Here is a 23,074-nt window from a genome sequence, read left to right as displayed (position 1 = left end):
ATTAACTCAATCGACATTTGTCTCACACTGCCTGTGTGCTAGGGCCAGGGACCCAGCTGTAAATGGAAGGAACAAAGGTCCTGGTTCCCAGAGCTAATGCTCTTCTGGGGCCTGGAAATGCAGTGTTTCACACTTGGTAGCAGGTACAATGGAAAGCAGACCATGATGACTAAAAGCCAAATGGTACATTCACGTAGAGTGGTCCAGTCGGCACTGTCTACAGAGAATGGGGGAGAATGCCGAGGAAACACTCCCAGAACAGGCAAGACAGGAGCTGAGCAAGTCAGTGTGAGGAGTGAGAAGTGGGGAGGGTAGGAGCCATGGGAAAGGTCTGTGGCATATGCTGTTCCTGAGATGAGGGATCTTTGGCTCTCTCCTCTTCAGAAGGCTGGCTCTAGGCCAGGCTGAGAGAACACGACCAGAGAACAAGGATGGGACACTGTGGTGGCAGGGCGGATCCAAAGCCAGGTCACCGGGATGAGTGGCAGAGCCCATAAACGGTATGGAAAGAGAAGCCAGGTATGACCACAGAACCTCCATTAAGGGGCAGCAAGGTGTCACTTTGGGAGAGGAGAAGAGTGAGCTTGGGCCATTAGAGAGCTGGAGCTGAGAGGTCTAGAACTACCTCTTTTCTGGGAGGTACTCATCAAAACCCACCAACATAGTGTGCCTGTCTTGAGGGGCCACCCACTATGGACAGGGAGGCTCTGCCCTACACTGGTAGCAGAGCTACCACATATGAAGGACACAAAACAGTCAACAGGGATTCAGAGGAGAGGCCCCAGATCCATGTCATCACAGGCTACAGAAGCTCAGGCACTTTGATCTCTGTACCCCAGTCTCCTCACATGGAAAATCAGGGTCAGAGGCACCTGTAGCCCTGCTCTGAGTATTAAATGAGTCAGCAGAAATGGAGACCACACAACAGACAACAGTGCTCTAACTCTGTTGATCAGTCCATTGGTGGGGACACACATGGACACACAGTTCCTGAAACATCAACTTTACAGTGGGCTCACCTGTGTGAAACCCCTCACGAGTCAAGGCCCAAGTGGACCCAGAATGGTCTGACAAAGAATTGTCTGACTTTTCTGTGGGTCTATCAGGAGGGAACCTGTGGAATGTGGATAAGTGTGAATGGTCAAAAGAGCTTTTCCCCTGAGAGATAAGCAGTAAGTAAAGCTAGAGAGACGGCTCACAGGGTAGGGTGCTTACCATACAAATGTAAGGACCTGAACTCAGGTGCCCAGCGCTCACACTGAAATCCATGTGTGGCAGTGTGCACTTGTAATTTTAGCCTTGGGGAGGTGGAGATAGGAGGGTTCTAGGGGATTCTAGAGGATTCTGGCAGCCAGTCTAGCCAACTGATTAGTTCCATGAGTTCAATGAGAGACAATGCCTCAGAAAATAAGGTGGAGAGCAATGGTCAACATCTGGACTCCATATATATGCATATGCACACATGCGTGCAAGTACACACACACACACACACACACACACACACACACACACACACACACACTATATCATTTTCAAAAGGAAAAGAATTTTAAAAATCTATACACTATTATTCAGAACTTCGGAGAAAAGGGATGTTTAACTTCTACAGAACAGCAGAGCAAAGACGTGGAGGCAGACCACCAAGGATAGAACTGGGAAGGCCAGAAGAAAGAGAAGAGCAGAGATGGAGAGACTCATCAAACAAGGGGACCCAAGCCAAATTGTACGCAGGCCAGGGGTGCAGCTTCCCCGGGCAGGTGAGGGCTGTGGATGGGTGTGGGGTGCCTAGTCCTACTGTCTAGATGATACCCTGGACTGACGGGTTGGGAGCAGCACGTGTTCAGACTACTAAGCTTGGACCACGGGAGCTGCACTGGGCTCTTAGAAATGGCCTGAACAGTTTTCATCCTTGCTTGTAAAGGAGTGAAGACCTTGCAAAGACACGGCTCACCTTCCTTCCCATGCTGACCTGCACCTTCCTAGATCCACATCCATTCATACCCCTGGCCTTCACTAAGTGGCTAAGAGAACAGTGGAGGCAGTTTAAGCAGGCCAGTGGGCACAGGTGGGGTCCAGGAGTCCAGCGTGAATGCAGCAGGCACCCAGGCTCACTGGAAGGCATTCCTGGTCTGTGTTCCACCCACGTGTTTCTGTTCCTCTCATATGGGTAGCAGAAATACACAAGAACATGAAATCTCAACTCTGGAAACCTAAGTCCCAGAATCAAGTCACTCTTGCTTCACTCCATGCGTCCCCCGGGCCCAGAGGGCAGTACCCACCGTCAGCGGCTCCCCCTGGAGTGCTTGCAGGATGAAGTTGCTGACCACCCGCCCGTCATTCATGTGCATTCGTGGCCCGAAGGTGTTGAAGATCCTTGCCACCCGTACTTCCACACCTTCCTGGAACAGAGAGAAAGGCTGTGAGGCATGCCTCTCTGCAGTGGGTAGCCCTCTTCTGCATTTCTAGTGCCTCGCACTGATGGAGAGCAGGCTGCTTTTCGCTCCCCAAAGACAAGGTATCTTCTGTCCTGTTTCTATAATGTGCTCATCATAAAGCCACTGGGTGTTGTAGAGCTACACCAAAGCCCAAGCTGCCTCAGATTTCACTGCGGAAAGGCCAGTAGTCTGGGCACTCTGGTGGGGAAGCTATGAGACAGTTGTGTGAGGGTAAACTGTCTATAAAACCGTTCTCCAACAGGTGCCGATTTTCCTGGGGGGGGGGTCATGCCCTAAAAGTTATTAAGGAATCTTCTGTCTGTAAAACTGATGACAGAAAACAGACGTATGTTTGTTATGCACTTCAAGTTACAGCCATGGTGCATGCCAAATGTCTGGTTAGGATGGAAACGGCATTAAATTACACAGCGCAGACTAATGTGTGGTTATGGGAACCCACCACAGATCTTAGAGCCTATCCCTGGGGATGGCAGGGATAATGTACTAAAGAGGGGAGGAGCGGAAGAGGCAGGGATGCTGCCCTCATCACAGGATATAACTCAAAAGTGTCCGCTTGCACTTAACTGATGAGACTAGGAAAGAACCAGAAGAGGATGATCAGAACATGGCGTTATTCTCTGCAGAGACTGGAAAGCCTCAGCGGTATTACAATACTCCAACAGGCATACAGCGGAGGGGAGCTCAAATCAGCTGCTCTTGCCCTCTATCTACTCTCCCTTCTCAGGAACAAGCATCCAAAGCATGGCCTTATGAACTGACCTCTGCAAACAGTTACTGCCCAACACATAAACAGCAGGCTTGCTGATTTTTCCATCTGGACCTGAAACCATTAGACAAGCTAACTGGAATCAGCTAAAGATTCTTAAGGGCTCACACGAAACACCAAATAGCTGTAGCCACTGTTGCTACCTCTGCCCACAGCAGCCTCATGGCTTTCCAAATGTACACTCTTTTTTTTTTTTTTGTTTTTCGAGACAGGGTTTCTCTGTAGTTTTGCGCCTTTCCTGGAATTCACTTTGTAGACCAGGCTGGCCTAGAACTCACAGAGATCTTCCTGCCTCTGCCTCCCGAGTGCTGGGATTAAAGGTGTGCGCCACCACCGCCCGGCTCATGTACACTCTTAAGGCTGGAATTCACACCAACATTAGCTACACTGAAGGAGATAAACCTGAAGCTCCTTTCAGTTGAGATCTGTTTTCTTCCCGGACACCGGCATCTTCTGGAATTAGTATGCCCAGCTCTTTCTTCATAGTGTCAGCACACCTTTGCCTTGACACAAAGGTAACCTGTGCACAGTTCACCTGACACTCATCCTCTACCCTCTCGGTGGGATGCTGACATACAGCCAATAGGTGTCAGCAGGCTATTTAGGTAGCAGCTGGGCTGGTGCCCACAGAGCTTGGAGAGAGACAGGCTGAAAACTGGGGAAGGTTCACCAGGGCAGTATGTCACTGAAGGCAGAGCTAATCTCTGAAGGATCAATGGGCAAGCACATCCTTGTGTTCCAGATCATATGACATCAATCTGCATAGCCAAGCCCTGCCACCTACTATACTTGTGAGTGTCCATCATGCTGTGGTGCAGGAACTCAGCATGTACAAGGCCAGCATTCACAGAACTAACTACTGATTCATTCTTAGCCAGTGCTTCATGCCACTGTGTGCCCTGTTCCTTATGGGGAGCCATGCATCATGGACCCAAGACTGAACATTGAGGACAAGAACATCAGCAAGTATGAGTTAGATCAGCATAAAACCAATGGCAAGTTAAGATGAGACAGACTTGTGTAAAGCCCCACGCAGAGAGCACCAGCCTGAAGACATGGCCACTGAGCATAAGCACGTGGACATAGAGAGAACACTCTAGGTTTGTCCTGGCATCCTCCAGCTATATTTAATTTTCTAAGACTTATGATCCTGATGTTTGAAGTGGGAACAACAATGTCCATTCTGCTATGTCACAAGGACTACAAAACAGTAATGCTTCTTTAAAAACTGGCAATGTCACAGTTCTGAGCCCAAGACAGATGGATGTTTTTTGGTATCCAGTATCCCTCCCTCAGACAGAAAAATCTGATGATCTCAAAGTCCCGGACAGGATTTGCACAAAACCTTTACAATCACACATGTCAGCTCTGGAAGACTTCAATACCTAGTGTGATGCGAGTGCCCTGCACAAAGCTGTATACTGTACCGCTCCAGGGAAGAGTGTATACAAATTCAGTACGTGTACCATTTTCCCTATGCTTTCACTTCATGACTGATACTGAACCCCAATTACTTATGAAGGAGAGATGCCTGTACTTGTACCTGCCCTTTGTCTCTGTCTCCCGATCCCGCTAACTTACCTTGAACTGGTAACCACCAGCCCAGCTACAAAACTTGAGATCTACAGTGGTGACCTGCCAGCACATGTCGGTGCTATAGTGCTACAAACTGTGTGGGAACAACCAATACTGGATTTACAGCCCCACGCAGAGGTGAAACCCACACTGGATAATGCTTGGATGACCAAGAACCTGAGACTGGATAGGCTAGGGATCTAGGGTCCAACCAAACACTATTACTGATCTGCTAAGGAACACAGCAATAAAATGACTCCTCATGACATACTGCTGTGGCCACAGATCAGTGCCTTGCTCAGCCCACATCAGTGAAGCTGCTTCTTGCAGTAGATGTCATTAACACAGAGACCCACAAGGGACAAGAGCTCTCATCCCTAACTAAGAGGTCATCTCCAAGCTGAATCATCTTATTCTCTGCTGCTGCTCACATCTGTACCTAAGGACAAGGTCTAGGCCACTGTGGAATGCAGCTCACCAGGCTGGGTGACTCTCACATTCACTCTAGAGGGTGGCAGAAGGCCACATAGGCTGGGGGATGCCAGATGTGTGCCTTCAGTTGCCTGACAATCCTCTTCAATGGACTACTTTAGTGCACTGGATCCATTATCCTATGCCTAACTCATATATTAAATTTTATCATAGTTATACAGGTCCAGAAAAAGCTTAACATGTATAGACTCTTCAACTTTCAGCTTCAGATTCTCGCTGGTATATCTCCTTCAAACATAACGTGACTACTACACTAACAAGTGGACCCTCTTATGGTTGCTATGCATCAGGTTATACTGAGACCACTGTAAAGCCGGAAGGGAGTGAATACCACGCTGCAGATGCCTATGTGGGGCAACAGGATGTGGCAGCAGGCAACCTGGGAACAAGCCAGGGCCAGCAAACACAGCAAGCCCTCTAGGGCGAGTTTTACCCATGGAACACTGGGCTTGTTGGGCTGCTTATTTTTTTTTCAATTTAAGTGTAATATACATAGCAACTATGTTTTTTTAAAGTATGCTAATGCCAAAATATAAATGAAAAAGCCATGCCCTCCAGGTTATTGCCCCAGATGACTTCTGACTTCTGAGTTCTCTTTCTGCTCTATTGGTCTGTGGTTTTATGAATGGTGGCCTGTTAGGCAGACTCAGCTCAGAGAGTGGGTGGGCCATGACTTCAGAAGCAGACTCACAGGGGGCTAGGAGTATAAATGTACCCTGAGCTCTGACCACAGTCCGAGGGGGAGCCCCCACATTATAAAATCTCCATCCCACAGGCACACAGAAGCAACAACCTAGTTCCTCCCTGACAAGTTCAAACTATTCATGAAGGACGCTCTGCTCTGTCCTTTGATCTCCATAAAAGATGTGCAGAGAAATAAAACTTTACATTGAATAAATGAGGGTATTTCACTAATTATGAGAATCTTGGAAGAAACTCCTTAAGAAAAGGCAAAGTTTTATTTAATAAAAAAGGTTATTCAGACTTTGATTTATCTTGTTTACATTTTCATTCCTTACATTAGATTTATTTACACACCATGTAGAGCCCTGAAAAAAGACACTTATTAGCAAAAAGGGATACATTCTTGTGTGTAAAAAACTATAGCTATTAAAATAACCAAATCTACAATATTCTAATGTATATCCAACTTAGACTTTCTAACAGCATAAATTCTAACAACTGAAATGCTTTTCTCTAAAACTACCAGAAAAGGCTGTGTATTTAGAACTCAAAATTGATGGTGATGTATGTGCTAAGCTCCGGGTGGGAAGTGACTGGTACCTAGAGTATCACCACATGGGCTGCTGTTCTGGGTGTTGCCTGTGACTGTGCTTATTGCCCTATAGTTGATGCCCGTGGATTCAGAGCTGCGTCATCTTCTCACTCAGTGATACCTCCTTATCCACAGCAACCTGTCAAGACAGCAGACAGAGCATGCTGTACAGGTAGCCAGCCATAGGCTCAAGCTCCACTTAGGAGCCAGGGGTCTGGGAGCAAGTTTGGAGCCCACTCTTTTATCTGAACAGCAGGTAACCCATACTCACTTCAAGAATGCTTGGTGGAAAGCGGGAAGATTAAACAGATCTGGACAAAGCCGAAGCGTGTTGCTGGCACTCTAGCCCCAGCTCCTGATCCTTTGGGCACTCACTCTAGTCACGTAGGGTAACCCCAGGTACTATATCATCTCTAGATAGTGGCACGTCTGACAGGCAGGACACCATGGTACCCAGCAGGGCAGTGAGGTCGGTAATCAGGATCTGTGGGTTATGTTCTCTAAAGTGAGAAGTGAAGACCAGCAAATCCTTAGTCACAGACAGGAACTGCTACCATACATACAGCCTGGGCCCTGAAGGAATGCAGTACGTGTTCCTGAAGACATCTTACCCAGAGGGCAAACCCACACAGGCTCACAGGTACCTGACTCAAGTTGCTGGTTCCTAACGTGAAAGCCAGAGCTACAGGACGCTCTCTGTGTCTTGGATGCTCTGTTGCTTTCACAATGGTGGTGCCTGGCTCATTTATTTTCCCTCTGGTATCTGTCTCTAGATGGCACTACGAGCAGCCATTTTTCTTCTGTTTATCCTTGTCTTCTGACATTTCTACAACCCACAGAACATCCCGCTATATCCAGAGCAGTCTCAGATGCATGGTGTCTGTTCTTTCTCACAGGATAAGAGGAAAGGCAGGGTATTTCTCTTTCCTTAGCACCTACTCAGACCCAGAGGAGCAGGTGCCAGGGTGCATCTCTGAGCTGGCTGGAGCCATGGTCCAGACTAGTGGCTCTCCCCGTGTAGGAGCCCACTATTTACAACACAGGGAATAGGGACAGAAAGCGGGAAGCTCACCTCATGATTTACGTTACATCCATGAGAATCTAGGCCTACCCGTGGCAGATAAAAAAAAGCAGAGCTCGCCGGGCGGTGGTGGCGCACGCCTTTAATCCCAGCACTCGGGAGGCAGAGCCAGGCGGATCTCTGTGAGTTCGAGGCCAGCCTGGGCTACCAAGTGAGTCCCAGGAAAGGCGCAAAGCTGCACAGAGAAACCCTGTCTCGAAAAACCTAAAAAAAAAAAAAAAAAAAAAAAAAAAAAAAAAAAAAAAAAAAAGCAGAGCTCTAGAACCTGATACCTGCACAAGTTATCTTAGCATTAAAAAACAGAGGAAGCTGAGTGTTCCAGGCCCATCATTAAAGAGGTAGCTTTAGCTTCATGCTGTACTGTCATCCATGTAACAGAATGACTGATAGTCTCCAGAAAGTAGACGGGACCTAGGACCTCTCCAGAGCCTTGTTTCTACATTCTGGTACCAGGTACTCCCATATTGCCTTCCTCTCTTGCCCACTGGCTAGATGTGGTGGACAGCACATCTATACACAACTGTCCTGAAACTACATTCCATACTCATGGTTATTTCCCATCATGTCCTGCTTCAATAAAAAACAAGTTCCTGAGGACCAGAGAGTGTTGGCGCAAGCACAGCAGAAATTCAGTGAGAAAATAGATGGAACAGCACAGGACCTCACCTGGCCATACAACATGCCTTCTGCTGCTCTGCCCAACCCTACAGGGCAAAGCCACAAGCCCATATCAAAGATCAGAGTGCCCAGCCATCTCCAACTCATGTTACGGTAGAGCCAGTGAGGGAACCTTGGCCTCTTGGTCTGTGAGTGAGATGAAACACCCATGCTGGAAGCACCCAGTGTAACCATGAATAATCACGCACGCAGGAGAGGACAGTGAAATAGAACCTCCTAGAGGTCCATATTAAAGCAACCAGCAATTCCATTCTACACTAAAAGATGACCAGAAGGATGATTTAAAGCCTCTACCATGGCTGGGGAGGTGGCTCAGGGGGCGAAGTGCATGCTGTACGAGGATGAAGGCCAGAGGCCCAGGACCAACATAAAAACCAGTTTCCTCCCAACACACTGTGGGAGGAAACAGGATTCCTGGTGCAAGCTGGCTAGCAAGACCAGGTGATCTGCAAGTTCCTGCTACCTCCACGAAAGTGCACATGCATGCACAGGCACCCCCACACAAGAACATAAATACACACACATAATAAATAACTATTAAAAATAAACCACATCAACCTGGAGACCTTGGAAAAAGAGGCAGATGTTAGCTGCTGGTGGGCAAAGGACACTAGGGAAGCATGCTGTTCCCAGCCCCCTTACAGTACTAGAAACGAGTTCATCTCATTTTGAAAACAAGGAGAGGTGTAGAAACAGTTGGTAACACCATTCATCTGTAACAGTGGACACCAAGCCTTCCCAACACCCACTCGCAGATGTCATCAGCCCTGGGGTTTATCCCGTCCACAGAGTGCTTCACATGTGTCCAAAGCAGCAGCACGAGTCTGGACCGATACCTGCTTCATGTAGGCATAGCACATGGTCTCTGCGACACGTTTGCCCTCGTCGTAGCAGGCCCGGGGTCCTATGGGATTCACGTGGCCCCAGTAGTCCTCACTTTGAGGGTGGACCTCAGGATCTATGAGGAAGCATGAGAAAATGAGACTTCATTTTTGGTCCCTCCCCAGATCCCAGTCCGTTACAGGAACAATGTCTGTTTACGGCGGGCCTAGGTAAACATTTGAAAACGGAGAAGTGCATGAGGGCAGCTCAGTGTTCTGTGCCTCTCTCTCCTCAGTTTCAGGGCGCCTGGTATCCTCCCTGCCTCAGCGAGTCACACAGCAGTTCACAGGTTCAAAAGCAGAAGGCCAAAGCCTCTTAATTGTGTCTTCCCTCTATTCCTGAAATGATTCTTAGTGTTCGTGGAAGATACATGGCTCGGTTTCATAAAGGATGTAATTAGAATAAAGCAGACACTCATAGAAAGGGTCTAAAACAGCCTTTCTGTGGAGCACACTGGCCTTCTGTCCAACAATTGGAGGCCCATGATGAAGACAATCCTGGGGCCCTGTGCAGGGCAGGTGCTGGGCAACAGCATCCACAGGTAGACAAAATTCCCAATCCGTGCTTTGCTACTGCATAAATAAATCAACACTTAAAGACGTATTCAAGGAATAAACTATTAAAAACAACCAAATGACAAAGTCTTTATTTAACTCAAGTGTATTTGTAAAACAGGAATTAATACTTATTTTATCTAGGGCACCAAGACCTTCCTACATATACATGTGCATCCAACCATGCTATAAATGCTATAAGTCTCTTCCAAGAAATCTAGACAAAACCATAAGCAACTCTGTGCTATAAATCCACAGCTGACGTATTTTGCACATGGCTTGACCCCAGACTTGTCAGAAGTAAGAGAGGAGAATATATGGGTGGACCCCTGGCACATGGCTCTGAGTCAGCCAAGCCTTCAGGAAGCAGCTACGACTCTGCAGTCCCGTACAGTGCAGCGAGGCTTGATTCTGTGAGTGAAAATCCCCCCAGCAAGAGGCAAGGTACACAGGAGAGAAGAGGTCGAAGGCAAAGACTCCCTGAAAAAAGAAAACTAATGACTTATGTTCACAAAGATATGACCAAGATCAGGCTTTTTCCTAGCGTCTGAGAAGCCAGACCCCTGAGGAGGTGCTCATACATTTCTGGCACGGGAGGAAGCCAGGCACAGCCATTCAGTCTTGGCACCATTCTGGGCTGGAATGTTCAGGGCATCAAGCTTCTCAAAAAGCTCCTTCACAAAGTTACCTCAGGACACCATGGGGGCAGGGCAGGAGCGGTAGGGGTAAAGGGCTGGGACTGGGACGGTGACTCACTAAAGTACTTCCTTTGCAAGCACAAGGTCCCAAGTTCTAGGCCCAGAACCCACTAAAAAAGACAAAAAGGCTGGGCATAGTAGTACCGACTTTGTAATCTCAGCATGGAGGAGGCAGAGAGAGGCAGACTCCTGGGGTCTGTGGCCAGGCACCCTACCCTACTGGGTGAGCTCTAGACTAGGTAAACAACACTAAGGAACCAGACTCCCAAGTTGGTCTCTGCCCTTCACAAACGCATGTGCACCTGCATGCACACGGAATACCTCCATGTGCTCACGCTCCTATCAGCAAGCATGTGTACGTGAGCATGCACATAAAGGGTTAGTAAAAACGATTCCCCAAAGCCAGGTGTGGCAGTGAGTGTCGATCATCTCGGCACAAGTGGAAGCCAGCCTAGGCTATAGCAAACTGGAGCCCAGCCTGGGCTGCGTTCTGTTTCAAAAGACAAAACAAGGGAAAGCTTTCTGATCCTTGCCCTCCTCACCCCCATTTTGTGAGGCTGCCAGGGTAGGCAGACGCTGCACTAGGAGCACGGGAAGAGAAAGTGCCAAACCACAGGAATCACACCACCCTCATTACTTAAGACTCCCCGAGACAAACATGCAAAGAAATGCTGGTGAGGAAGGCAGGGGGCCACTGTGCCTTTTAGACACAGATGGGGTGAGGCTGGGGCACCTATTTTGCCCTTCAATTGCCCAGGACTTCAAAAGAGAGGAGGATGTGTTACCCTTTCATGGCAGTCACAACGGATTGCTGTAGAATTTTCCTATTGCTATGCTGTTTCTCCACCTGGCAAACTTACTTCAAAGATGGTCTCTTCTCATTTTACACCTTAACACCCTCATTTCCCTTGTTCAGAAGAATAATGTAAAAAGAGAAAAAAAAAATATGTATGTACATAAAATGTCGGGGTCTGGTGTCACGCTGTTCCAGGTGAAGGTTCTTCCACACCCTGCAGCCACCTGGCTCTGGACTGGGTAGGAACCAACATGAATTGAAAAATGCGCCCCCTCCCCATTCCTGACGTAAGCTCCCGGGTGTGGATAGCTCAGGGGAGACCACGAAGGCGGTGGGTGGGTTAAACGTGACCTGGAGTTTACTGGGCACTGTCTACTAAGGTTCTTCCTGCAACCTTTCTGTAACAGGTGAGGCGGTGAGCACGTGTCCATCACCAGGCAGCTCTCAGGTCACCCTGCAGGCTCTCGGTGGCCAGGCAGCCAGCACTCATTGCTCTCATGGAAGAGTAACGTGCCAGCAAAAGGTGAAAAGTGACTTCATGTTGGTAATCTCTGAGATGTTTTCAGAGCAGAATGGAAAACCTCCACCTCATCCTCACTGGACAGTTCACGTGACCCAGGCCTCACAGAGTAGACACCAAAAGAGAGGCTGTGTCAACAGCTTGAGCTTTCTAAATGGAATCCTGGACTTTGATTCCATCTTAGCTAGGACAGGATGCAAACAGCCCCACGGGTCAGCGGGCATCTTTCAGGGGCCCCATCACTCACCTCCATATACCTCAGATGTGGAGGCCAGGAGCAGACGGGCACCCACGCGCTTTGCCAGTCCTGCAGAAAGTGTACATGTCATCAGAAAAACTGTCAGCTCACACGGGCAGGCGTGTGCATGCGTGAGTGCGTGCATGCGTGCGACCAATGTAAGCAATGTTTTAGTCCTGCACGTGCCCGAGCGTCCACCAAATTATTTATCTACTCCTAGTGCATCTGCCATGGAACCACAATGAAAAAAACAGCAAGAAGAAAAATGCAAATGGACCCTTTAAAATAGCAGCATTTCAGTTAAAAGTGGGAGCTACAAGCTTGGCCAGATCCAGACTCTGATGAGTACAATGTGGGTCCAGGAGCTTTGCACAGACTTCTATGCTCCAAAAATGCTATCTCACACCATTGTTTTTGTTTTTTTTAATTGAAAAACAATTTTTATTCATGGAAGATATTCTGATCGTGGTTCCCCCCCAACTCCCCCCGCCCAGCTCCTCTCCACCTTTCCATCCACCCAACTCTTTTTCTCTCTCTATAAAACAAATAGGCAAACGAAAAAGCAAACAAACCAAATTTAAAAAAGAAAAAGCACAAGAAACACACACACGGAGATTCGCTCAAAGACAAAACCTACGCAAACACAAAATTGGAAACCATAATACATAAGCAAAAGATCTGTAAGACATAAAATGCCCAAACAAAGCATTATGAGACACACACACACACACACACACACACACACACACACACACACACACACACACAAAATCTACAAAAAGACCACTGCGTTCGTTTTGTGTTGACCATCACTGGGCTTTGGGCCAACCTTTAAAGTGTGGTTACTATATCCAGTGAGACTCCATTGGAGAAAAGTAATTTTTCCTTTGCAAGCAGATGCCAACTGGAGATAGCTTCCTGGTTAGGGGTGGGGGCTGTGTCTACTGTGTCCTGTCAGTGCTGGGAGCCTGTCTGGCTTGAACCTGTTCAGGTCCTGCGTGTGCTGCCACAGTCTCTGTGAGTTCACATGTCCATCAGTCCTGGAGTGTCTGCAAGACTGTTGCCTCTGCATCGTCTTTTGTGGCTACCCTGTATTTTATTAAGTAACCACCCTGGCAGGTTACATAGCAAGACAAGATGCTTCTCATCCTACCTCCCCAAATGGCACATCCACCACCTCTTCTGCATACCCTAGCTGGGCAACCACCTGTATTCTTATGCTGTCTTCCAGGCTCCACCTACGGGAACCTTCTAGAATGTAGCCACCACAATCCTCAGTCCTGCCCCAAACCGCTTTCCTACACTCGGCACCCACACAAGAACAACTAAACCACCACTAAGTGTGGGGTCAAGCAAACACGGAGAGTCCTCCACACTTGTCCCAGACTCCCACCATATGGTTGAAAAGCCCATCACCTTCTCCTAACCCTGATGCTTCCCACCCCCATGCTGAGGGTGAAAAGATCTATGCTAAGAATGAGTCTTCTTCTATTGGAGCAGTTGTGAAGAAAAAAAGAAACATGTTCTAGCTTTGCTGGTGTAAAAGCTAAGTACACAGGGCTCATGTGCTGACTCAAAATGGAAAAGACACTAAGTTGCAGGATTTGGTACAATCTAAGTTTGAGCAATCACAGGGGTCTTGGAATACACATTATGGATGGAAGTCTCGCCACTGTGCACGTTTGGAATTGCTTAAACTATTCCCAGAAAGGAAGAAAAAAAGGCAACTTACTGACCCAACATGTTTAGCGTTCCAATTGTATTAGTCTTCAGTGTCTTAATGGGGTTGTACATGTAGTTCGGAGGGGAGGCTGGAGATGCCAGATGGTAAATCTGATCAACTAAAGGAGGCAAAAGAGAAGGGTATTATTTCTAAGAAAAATGACGTTGTTTCTAAATCATGAACAACAGTGCCAGTTTGTCTTATGCTGAAATTCTACTAATATATTGTTCCATATAGATACCAATTACATTCTCAACAACTTCAAACAAAGCAAACGCTAATAATAAATCACAAAGAAATTGACTTTAGAATAATTCTTTAGTATGTGTATAATTACAGCATTTACTGAAGATGGAAGCAAATCTACACTAAAGAGACGGATGTGGTTTTTATTTTACATAGAGAATCATCAGATCCCGCTTGAACACTGCTACTGCAGGGCAGAAGCACCTTTAATGCTTTTCGGAACTGATGGAGATTCTGACTTCAGAATCCTCAACACTGAGAACATCACTTCCGGTAAGTGTGCAGTACCAACAGTAGAGTGGGCTTAGGACAGTTCAGGTTTGGAAACTCGGGCTGTTTCCAAGTCAGCAACTCACATAGTATGTTTCAAAATCAAACATCAATCTATAATACAACCTATAATATTTGATAATTCTATGCTGGGGATAGGAAAACTATGATGCCTTTGGTAAAAGCAGCACTATGGTGGTATTGTGTTCCCCAAAATATTGTGTACCCTAATAAACTTATCTGGGGTCAGAGAACAGAAAAGCCACTAGATTCTTAGGATAGGCAGTGGTAGCACATGCCTTTAATCCTAGCATTCCAGAGGCAGAAATCCATCTGTTCAAGGATACAGCCAAGCATGGTGACTCATGCCTTTAATCCCAGGGAGTGATGGTAGAAAGCAGAAAGGTATATAAGGCGTGAAGACCAGAAACTAGAAGCATTTGGCTGGTTAAGCTTTTAGGTTTTGAGCAGCACAGTTCAGCTGAGAGCCATTCGGATATGAGGACACAGAGGTTTCCAGTCTGAGGAAACAAGACCAGCCGAGGATCCGGCAAGGTGAGGTGGCTGTGGCTTGTTCTGGTTCTCTGACCTTCCAGTTCACCCCAATACCTGGCTCGGGTTTGATTTTATTAATAAGACTCTTTAAGATTCCTGCTACACAGCACAGTTCATATTGTACAATAGTCTCACATCAGAGCACTGGCTGGCATGCACCGCACTGCACTGCAGGAACTGCATTGTACATGCAGTGCCATGTGCATGCCGTGTGTTCAGATCAAGGCTACAGTGAGGTCACACAATGAACCATGGCCAAGCACTGCCAGAAATACCTCGGATTTAGCACAAATTTGCGGTTTCACTTGTTTCTTTGTTTTTCTTTCTTTTCTGACAGCCTCATTAGCCCAGGACCTTGAACTTCTGATCCCCTTGCCTCTAACTCCCAAGTGCCTGGATTCCCAGTGTGTACCTTAGCTACAGAACAAGTCCAAGTCAGCCCGGGCTATAAAGAGCCCTGTCCTAAGAGGGCGGAGCCTGGAGAACTAAGAGGGCGAGTGCATCCTGTGAGTCCACTGACACTGAACAGAAGCCATGGAGCTGTAAGCTGCCCTCCTTCCCATCACTCCAGCCCAGCCTTCTGGGCTCACCCTGATGCCGTTTTGTATGGGAAACGTCTTGCTGCCCTAGTCAGACACCATCCCTCTGGGGCTGGCCACTCATGCTGCTAGCCAGTGACTTCAACTGTCAAGTGATCTGTCCAGCAACCAACAAGCTACTTGGGCACTGTTCTCCCACCTCTACTCAGCAATGACCTCAAAGCCCAAATGCAGAGTCCCAAGCCCACTACTGCTATCAGGACCTCTTGGTGGACCTGGAAACAGTCGATGGAAAACAAAGAGCCCTCCCCAGTACTCCCCAGCCCACAGCCCTGGGAAAAGCCCAAGTTAAGAGAGTAGTGATCTAAGACATAAACTAGGTCTTTTCCACTCCCTCCCCCTCCGGAGCTACTCTATCTGGTTTGTTTTTCTGCCATGTGACACGTTGGCCCTCCTGGTTTTCCCGGAAAGATGAGGGGTGTCCTGCACAGTTACATCAGGACCTCTACTTAGGTCCAGTGGTCCAGTTAAGGAGAACCGGAACACTGCATGAAAATCCAGGCTCTACACAGCCCACTTCTCTGCAAATGTGTTCCACTTGTAACACTGCCCGCAATACCCCTGCTCCTGTCCTGAAAAGGACAACTGCACGGACTGTTGACTTAATTAATCTGCCGAGGATTTATGAAGAGGAAAGGGAAACTTCGGAGCAGGGGCAAACAAGTGCAAATGTGAGCTGCCTCAAGCAATATTAATAGCTGGCTCTGGAATGTAAATAAAGCTACAAGGTTAATAACACTCAATAGCCAGAGAAAAAGCCTGAGAACATGTCAGCTGTGAGTTCAAAGCACATTTAAAAGTGGAGAGAGGCTGCCAATGCACCCACTGCAAACACTGCTCTGTGTCTCTGGATGTGGGCTGCCAGTGCTGCCGCCTGACCCGATTGCATTTGCAAGGCTATGAGCTGTGGTCTTAGCTAGGTAAAAGAACCTGGAGAAAAATCCTTGAGAGACTTCCATTTGATCATCAGGCATGCCTCCCAAAGTCAGGCACTTGCCTATATGCTGGAAGGGTGGGGCAGGAGGGCACTGAGGTTGCCAGGGGAGGGGAAAACTGGCACCAGAAAGGGGCTTCCTGCATGCCCTGCAGATGGAAGACTCCTGAGAGAACCCAGAGCCATTTTCAGAAGGCACCAGGGAATCAGGAGTTGTCTTCCTCTAGACACAGACCCTTATGCAGTCAACTGCAGAATAACATGCTCTCCTGATGTCTCAGGTGGCACTAAGGTTCCTCTGGGATGGGGCCCATGCTATAAATAGCACTGCTACACACCAGTTAAGGACTGCACCATGACACCGAAGACTGACATCACTAGGTGTCGGTCTGTGAAAGTGTGCATAGAGAGAGCTTCTGTAAGACTCTCTTTTCTATACTCCACGTCAAAGACTTGGCAGAAATGCAGTCAGCCCCATTTCCAAAGGATCTACATCCACAAATGAGAACAACTACAGATCAAAACTCCCCCCAGGACTGTATCTCCACTGAGCACATGCAGCCTTTCCCTGTCATGATTCCACTATAGCAACTGCTTTGCAGCAACCAGGGTGCACATGATACACTAAGTGCCAGGTAGGTGTGCGGAGCTTCTGTGTGGGACCTGAGCATCTATGGATGCTGTGCTCATAGGGATCTGGGACCATCCTCCACTGTCTTACCTGGGTTTCTATAGCTGTGATAAAACACTATGACCAAAAACAACTTGGGGAGCCGGGGGAGGGGGGGTTATTTCATCTTACACTTCCACATCATAGTTCATCATCAAAGGAAGTCAGGGCAGGAATTCAAGACAGGAACCTGGAGAGAGGAACTGATACAGAGTCCATGGTAGAACAGTGCTTAACTGGCTTGTTCCTCTTCATGGCTTACTCAGCTAGCTTTCTTAGTGCACCCAGGCCCACCAGCCCAGGGATGGTACTGCCCATAATAAGTTGGGCCTTCCAATATCAATCAAGAAAATGCCCCACAGGCTTGCCCAAAGGTCAGTCTGGAGGGGCATTTTCTCAGGTGAGGTTTCCTGTTCTCAAACCTCTCTATCTGTCTCAAGCTGTCAATAAACCAGCTAGCACAGGTACTTAGGGAGGACTGTCTGGATGCGCTCCTAACATGGGGCTCCTCAGAGTAGCCCCAGCCTGAGGCCTTGACAGCAGCATTTACAGTGAGAATCAGGATTCCAGGACATATACAACTCTGCATACTCCTCTCGGCTCAATGCAAGAGTGGGACTGGGCCTTGATTCCTCTCAAACAGAACTTTATAAGAAGGCTGCACATGCCAAAGGCCTGGCTCAGCCTGGGGCTGTGTGGTGATATTTTATCTATGTACCCCAATAAAGCTCATCTGAGGATCAGAGGGAAAAGCTAGCCACTGGATTAAACATAGAGGTCAGGCAATGGTAGCACACACCTCTAATCCTAGCATTCGGGAGGCAGAGATCCATGTGGATCTCTGTGAGTTCAAGGCCACACTGGGAACAGAGCCAGGCATGGTGGCACACAGCTTTAATTCCAACACTAGTTAACCATAGAGGTCTGGAGGTCTGTACAGACAGGCAAGAAGTGACAGAGCTGGGCAGAAAGAGGAAGTGATGTAGCTGGGTGGAAAGGGGAAGTGAGATGGCAGGCACAGAAAGGCATATAGGCGTGGGTAAACAGGAAGTAGCTCTCTCTGGAGGCTGAGGAGTCTGTAAGGTGAGGTTGGCTGTGGCTTGTCCTATTCCTCTGATCTCTCGATTTTCACCCCAATATAAGACCATTTAGCAATTTGTCTGGGGTGTTTCAGGGCTCTCTTCTTGTGTGTCCACAATGCTCTACACGAAGCCCTCTGTTGTAAATTAAACAGAAAGGACCTCTGAGATCTACCACCTCCTTCAGTATGTATTTATACTTGGGCGTAAAATCAAAGTTGAGACATTAATTCTTAATTACAGTAAACTAAAATATTCTCAGAGCACAACAAGCCCCTCTGCAAATGCACTTTCTCAAGCCTGCTTTTTACCTGGGTGCCCATGAGAGGGAGGCAGCCCAGCATCTCTTACTTCCCTTCCCTGGCGTCCTTTCCCTTCTCCCAGCACTGAAGCGTGTGCTAAGGGGCTGCTGTGGCGTGGTGTACCGAGGGTAACCCCCGCTGCCACACGAGCACAGGGAAAGCCGAGCTTGCCAAGCCGACAGCGTTGGTATTAAGTGCTGCCGATCACTCTCACCCCTTCTCCCCTGGGCTCCTTCCTGGGTACCGCTGCTCTCTGAGCACTGCAGAAGAGCTGCTCTCCACATCTGCGTTTACGCAGATGCTGGAACAACAAAATGGAAGAGCTCCCAGCAAAGTGCAGGCTCTCTGCCTCAGGAGCCTGAACAGGAGTCCTAGGATGACCGTTCCAGAGGTCATTCCGTAGGATGGCTTTCACAGCGTGTTTCTGACAGCTTCAACACCAACAATCTAACGTCCAACAAAGAGAGTAAGACTACGCTATGTTTATACGGAGACTGTCTCACATGGGTCTGTACTCTGCACGGTTGGTGCACGGCCTTGGAGGCAGCCACAGAAGCCTGCTAGTAGTGTCCTGCTGCCCCCCGGGCTGAGTTCTAGGAGGCAACTTCAGAACCCCTACTGCTAGCAAGTAGCAAGCATTTCCTCAGTTGACCCAGAGCCACCTACAAGGATGTCCAGGGGAGGGGAGGTCACCTAGTCCACTCTGTACGAACTACAGCCCGGTCCCCAGATGAGCCACACAGGCCAGTTAAACAAGTTAAGTGCCTTAAAAGGACACTGGGTGGGGGTGGGGAGGAACCTGACAAAGAACACCATGACTGTGTTTGAAAACACTGCAGATCACATAACCCGGTCATCTTGAGAGGTCACATGCTGGCCTCCATGTTTCCTCAACCCACTGCACAATTTAAAGTCCATGCTAGCATCGCAGCACCCTGGCTCTTTTCACTTCCCCTCCCTTAAGCTCCTCCAGCACAAAGCTATACATCGCCCCCACCCCAACTATGAATTATCCTTAACCCCGTTATTTTAGCTATGCCCTCTCTCTGTCTCCCTGCTCTCCCCTCTTCCTGTCTCCCCGCCCCCGACTCTCACCCCTTCTCTGTCCCCTGCTTCTCTCATGACCAGGTCCAGTCTGCTGGCCATATTTAGCCCGCTACTTTTTCTGCTCTGGACTCTTCTAGGTGCCTCTGGCTATTCTCTCTCTCCTATCTACAATAAAAACCTTCCCCTTCCCCATACCATGGAGCAGTCATGTTGTCAGTTTATACATGAAGGCGATGCAGTATCATTTGTATGACTCCTATTTAGACTGTTGTACTGAGGGGATGAAATTCCAGCAATGGCATTTCTGAAAAAGCACACAGGAGGGCCTTACATAAGATTACATAAATGCTGTACAGCCTCAGCACACTCTTTCACAGGCAGCAATGGGAAGGCAGAAGCTTGCACGGTACCTTCAGTGGTGGTTGGAGTGGTGGTGGGAGCGGGTGTGGCTACAGAAGCCTTGGACTCCAACAACCCAAGCAGGACTCTACCGACTATAGCAGGCTCCAGTTACCCTGGGGTTTCTGTATGGTTAAGGGAGGTGGAGTGTGACACCATTTAGCTCCTGTGCTACTGTTAGATTAACAAGAGCATGATGCTAGGTCCCCAGATGGCAGTTCTCACCAGCACACCGTGGAGGACTTCAGAGGAATGTTATCTTAGGCCCCTGAACTCACTTCCTTTGATAGATGTGACTGATACAACACAACCAAGGGATGAAACACCAGATGTTTACTTCCACACAGTTCTGCAAACCAGATGTCTGACACAGGTTCCAGCTGTCCATGCACAAAGGCTTCATGGGCAAACTTCCTTTTCAGGGCTGGGGCTGCACAACGGCACTCAGCCTGGATCTTCACAGGCCCTTCTCCCCTAGTGTCTGTGTCCTTCCTGATTTCCACTTGGGTCTTTAGGGTCCTCTCTCAGGCCCACCTTGTAGGCGAGACAGTTACCGAAGCCTCAATGGGGGTTGGAACTTCCAGATCAAAGCTGGAATGGCTACCCACTACAGACAGCCTCCACTAAAACTGAAAGCCAGACTGTGATTCTCAATCACCTATGCAAAGACCCACTGTCCCTAGAAATGCTCACTGACAACTTCTGCAGGTTACAACATTTGCAGAGCCACCATCCACCCACTATTGCCCCAACCACAATCTTATAAAGTGGCCAGGTTCCCCGAAGGCTTTATACATTTAAAACTGAGATCTCATTATTCAAAAGCTGCAATAACAGCATTCTGGCCAGGCAGTGATGATGCATGCCTTTAATCTGGGAGGCAGAGGCAGAGGCAGATAAATCTCTGTGAGTTCTGAGTTTGAGGTCAGCCAAGTCTACAGAGTAAGTTTCTGGACAGTTGGGAGTACACAGATACCCTGTCGCAAAACAAAACAAAACCCCCCAAACCCCCCAAATATCAGCAACAACAACAAAAAACCACAGCACTTTATACCAAAGATAATTAACTTATAAGAGAAAGAGGTTATTTTTGGCTGACAATTCAAGAGGCTATAATCTAAAATCAGATAGCTTCATGATTTGAGGACCTTTGGAAGAAGCCACATCATGGCACAAGTGTATGATGGAACAACATATTTTTATCATCAACCCTGAGGCAGAGAAAGAGAATGGGCTAAGACCCACAATCCTCTTTAAGAGTGTACTCATGACAACCTAATGCCACCCATCCCAAAGGTCCACAACACCTGCTAATAAAACCATCCAATAAAACCAAAGCTTTATAGATGGATCTTTGGTCCATTTTATAATAGCCAACTTCCTATAAGGTACTAAAAGTAACAACATGTAAGCATCAAGCATCAGCCTTATCAGAGAGCAGGGATGTTGTCTTAGTTCACTCGGCTCACTATAATGAAATGCCATATGCTGCTGGCATGTAAACAGAAGAAATCCATTTCTACACTGGAGGCTGGGGAGTCAAAGACAGCGGTGCTTGAAGACATGGGGTCTGTGGAGGACTCACTTCTTGGTTTATAAATGGTATATTCTCATTGTGTCTCACTGTGTTAAGGGTGAGGGGGTGCTTTTAACATTTTTAAGGGCACTAATCCCTATATAGGAGGGAACCATCCCCATGAGCTGACCATCCTCCAAAGGCCCCACTTCCCAGCACCATTACCCTAGGAATTAGAACCTCAACATGCAACACTTAGACCATAAATGCTGTGCACCACACAGGCTACATCCACAGACCAATTTGAAGACTTGGGAAGCCACATGGCAGTGGAGAGGCATTCACCTGGCAATAACCACCCTTCTTCTGGAAACTAGGACTGTACCTTACATAGGATAAAAACATCAAAAAATGCAATGTGATAACAATCACCTTCAATGTAGAGGGGCTCCACCACATCATGGTTAATCAGCTCGAAGTTCTCATGGCCAATCCAGTGTTCCACATTTCTCTTCCTGCCTGTGAAGAAGTTGTCCACCACGGTCACCTCATGGCCATCCATCATAAGTTTGTCAGTGAGATGGGAGCCCACAAAGCCCGCACCTCCAGTGATCTGTATTGGGACACCCCCAGAAAAAACAGTGATGACATGGAGACACAGCTTTGGCGTACAACTAAAAGTCTGGCAGCGGGTAAGGCGCAACCAGGAAAGGCTTTATGGCAGCATCTTGACAGACTCACTCCAGAGCAAAGAAGCCTTACTACCTGAACATTGCTCAGCTATCTTCAACTATTAGACAATATTCAAGGAATAGCACAAAAAAAAAAACCCAGCTACTCAGCTACTCGGTTCAAACGCTCTCCATCAGCAGAGTTGCACAATACAAAAACGTGTATTACAACAGATGAAATACTGACTACTCCAACAGATGACCTTTCCATATCTTCAGGTCCACACCCATTGATTCAAGGGATCTGGACTGGAACTGTAGTGTGGTCTACAATGGCTGTATCTGAACCAAATACACACAGGTGATTATCTTGGCATCATTCCCTGAATGATATGATATCACACATAATTGAGTGTAATTTACATTGTATGAGGTACAGCCATCTATAGATAATTTAAAGCGCAGAAGGGGAGGTACATGTTCTGTGCAAATACCAACCCAAGCTACATAAAAAGGCACCCTCAGATTCTGTTACCCATGAGGCCTTAGAAGCTATCCTTATGGGTACTGAAGGATGATGGCTCACAGCTCTAAAACCACTACTGCTAATGTTTAGAATCACTTTAGCAAAATGTCAGCAAAGCGCAGAGGACTTGGCTAACTACCAAAAAAGTATATATTTCAGTTATACTTAAAAAAGCTGTCATGCAAAACTAGCATCTTCCCAATTAGTTCTAAGAACAAGTGAGAACCATCGATGTTCTAGAGGAAAGCCGTAAGTAATGCTCCCCTGACTGGTTACATCTGAGTGGGAACAGAAACATGAGGGCTGCAGCTCTCCAGAGCCAAGGAGGCAGCAAAGGGACCAGCATTGGAGGGCAAACGGCAACATCTTTCCTAAATCCTAACTAATCACCACAGATGTGCCATGCTAATTGTGTTTAAAAATATTCTGAAAATGCAAAGAAGAATTCACTCAAATTGAATGTTACCATGGAGTGTGGGGTGAGGAAAAAATGGCTTCCTTCCAGCAGAGAACGGAAGATGGGAA

At 47.6% G+C, this 23,074-nt stretch overlaps 1 protein-coding gene across 2 annotated transcripts in view; it reads right to left on the bottom strand.

The window, feature by feature from the left end:
* The window catches only part of Uxs1 (UDP-glucuronate decarboxylase 1), a 75,213-nt gene that overhangs the window by 15,547 nt on the left and 36,592 nt on the right, over nt 1-23,074 (bottom strand). For both annotated transcript variants that reach the window (XM_052744975.1, XM_052744976.1), the window contains exons 6-10: nt 21,785-21,965; nt 13,749-13,853; nt 12,022-12,081; nt 9,161-9,282; nt 2,280-2,399 (exon numbers count right to left, since the gene is read on the bottom strand). In XM_052744975.1, coding sequence (XP_052600935.1) covers nt 2,280-2,399; nt 9,161-9,282; nt 12,022-12,081; nt 13,749-13,853; nt 21,785-21,965 — 588 coding nt within the window. The remainder of the gene's footprint in view (nt 1-2,279; nt 2,400-9,160; nt 9,283-12,021; nt 12,082-13,748; nt 13,854-21,784; nt 21,966-23,074) is intronic.

The sequence above is a fragment of the Peromyscus californicus genome, unplaced genomic scaffold, assembly GCF_007827085.1.
Source record: "Peromyscus californicus insignis strain IS unplaced genomic scaffold, ASM782708v3 Scaffold_19__1_contigs__length_69161282, whole genome shotgun sequence".
Classification (NCBI taxonomy): Eukaryota; Metazoa; Chordata; class Mammalia; order Rodentia; family Cricetidae; genus Peromyscus; species Peromyscus californicus.
This window is presented reverse-complemented; position numbering and strand designations above follow the sequence as displayed.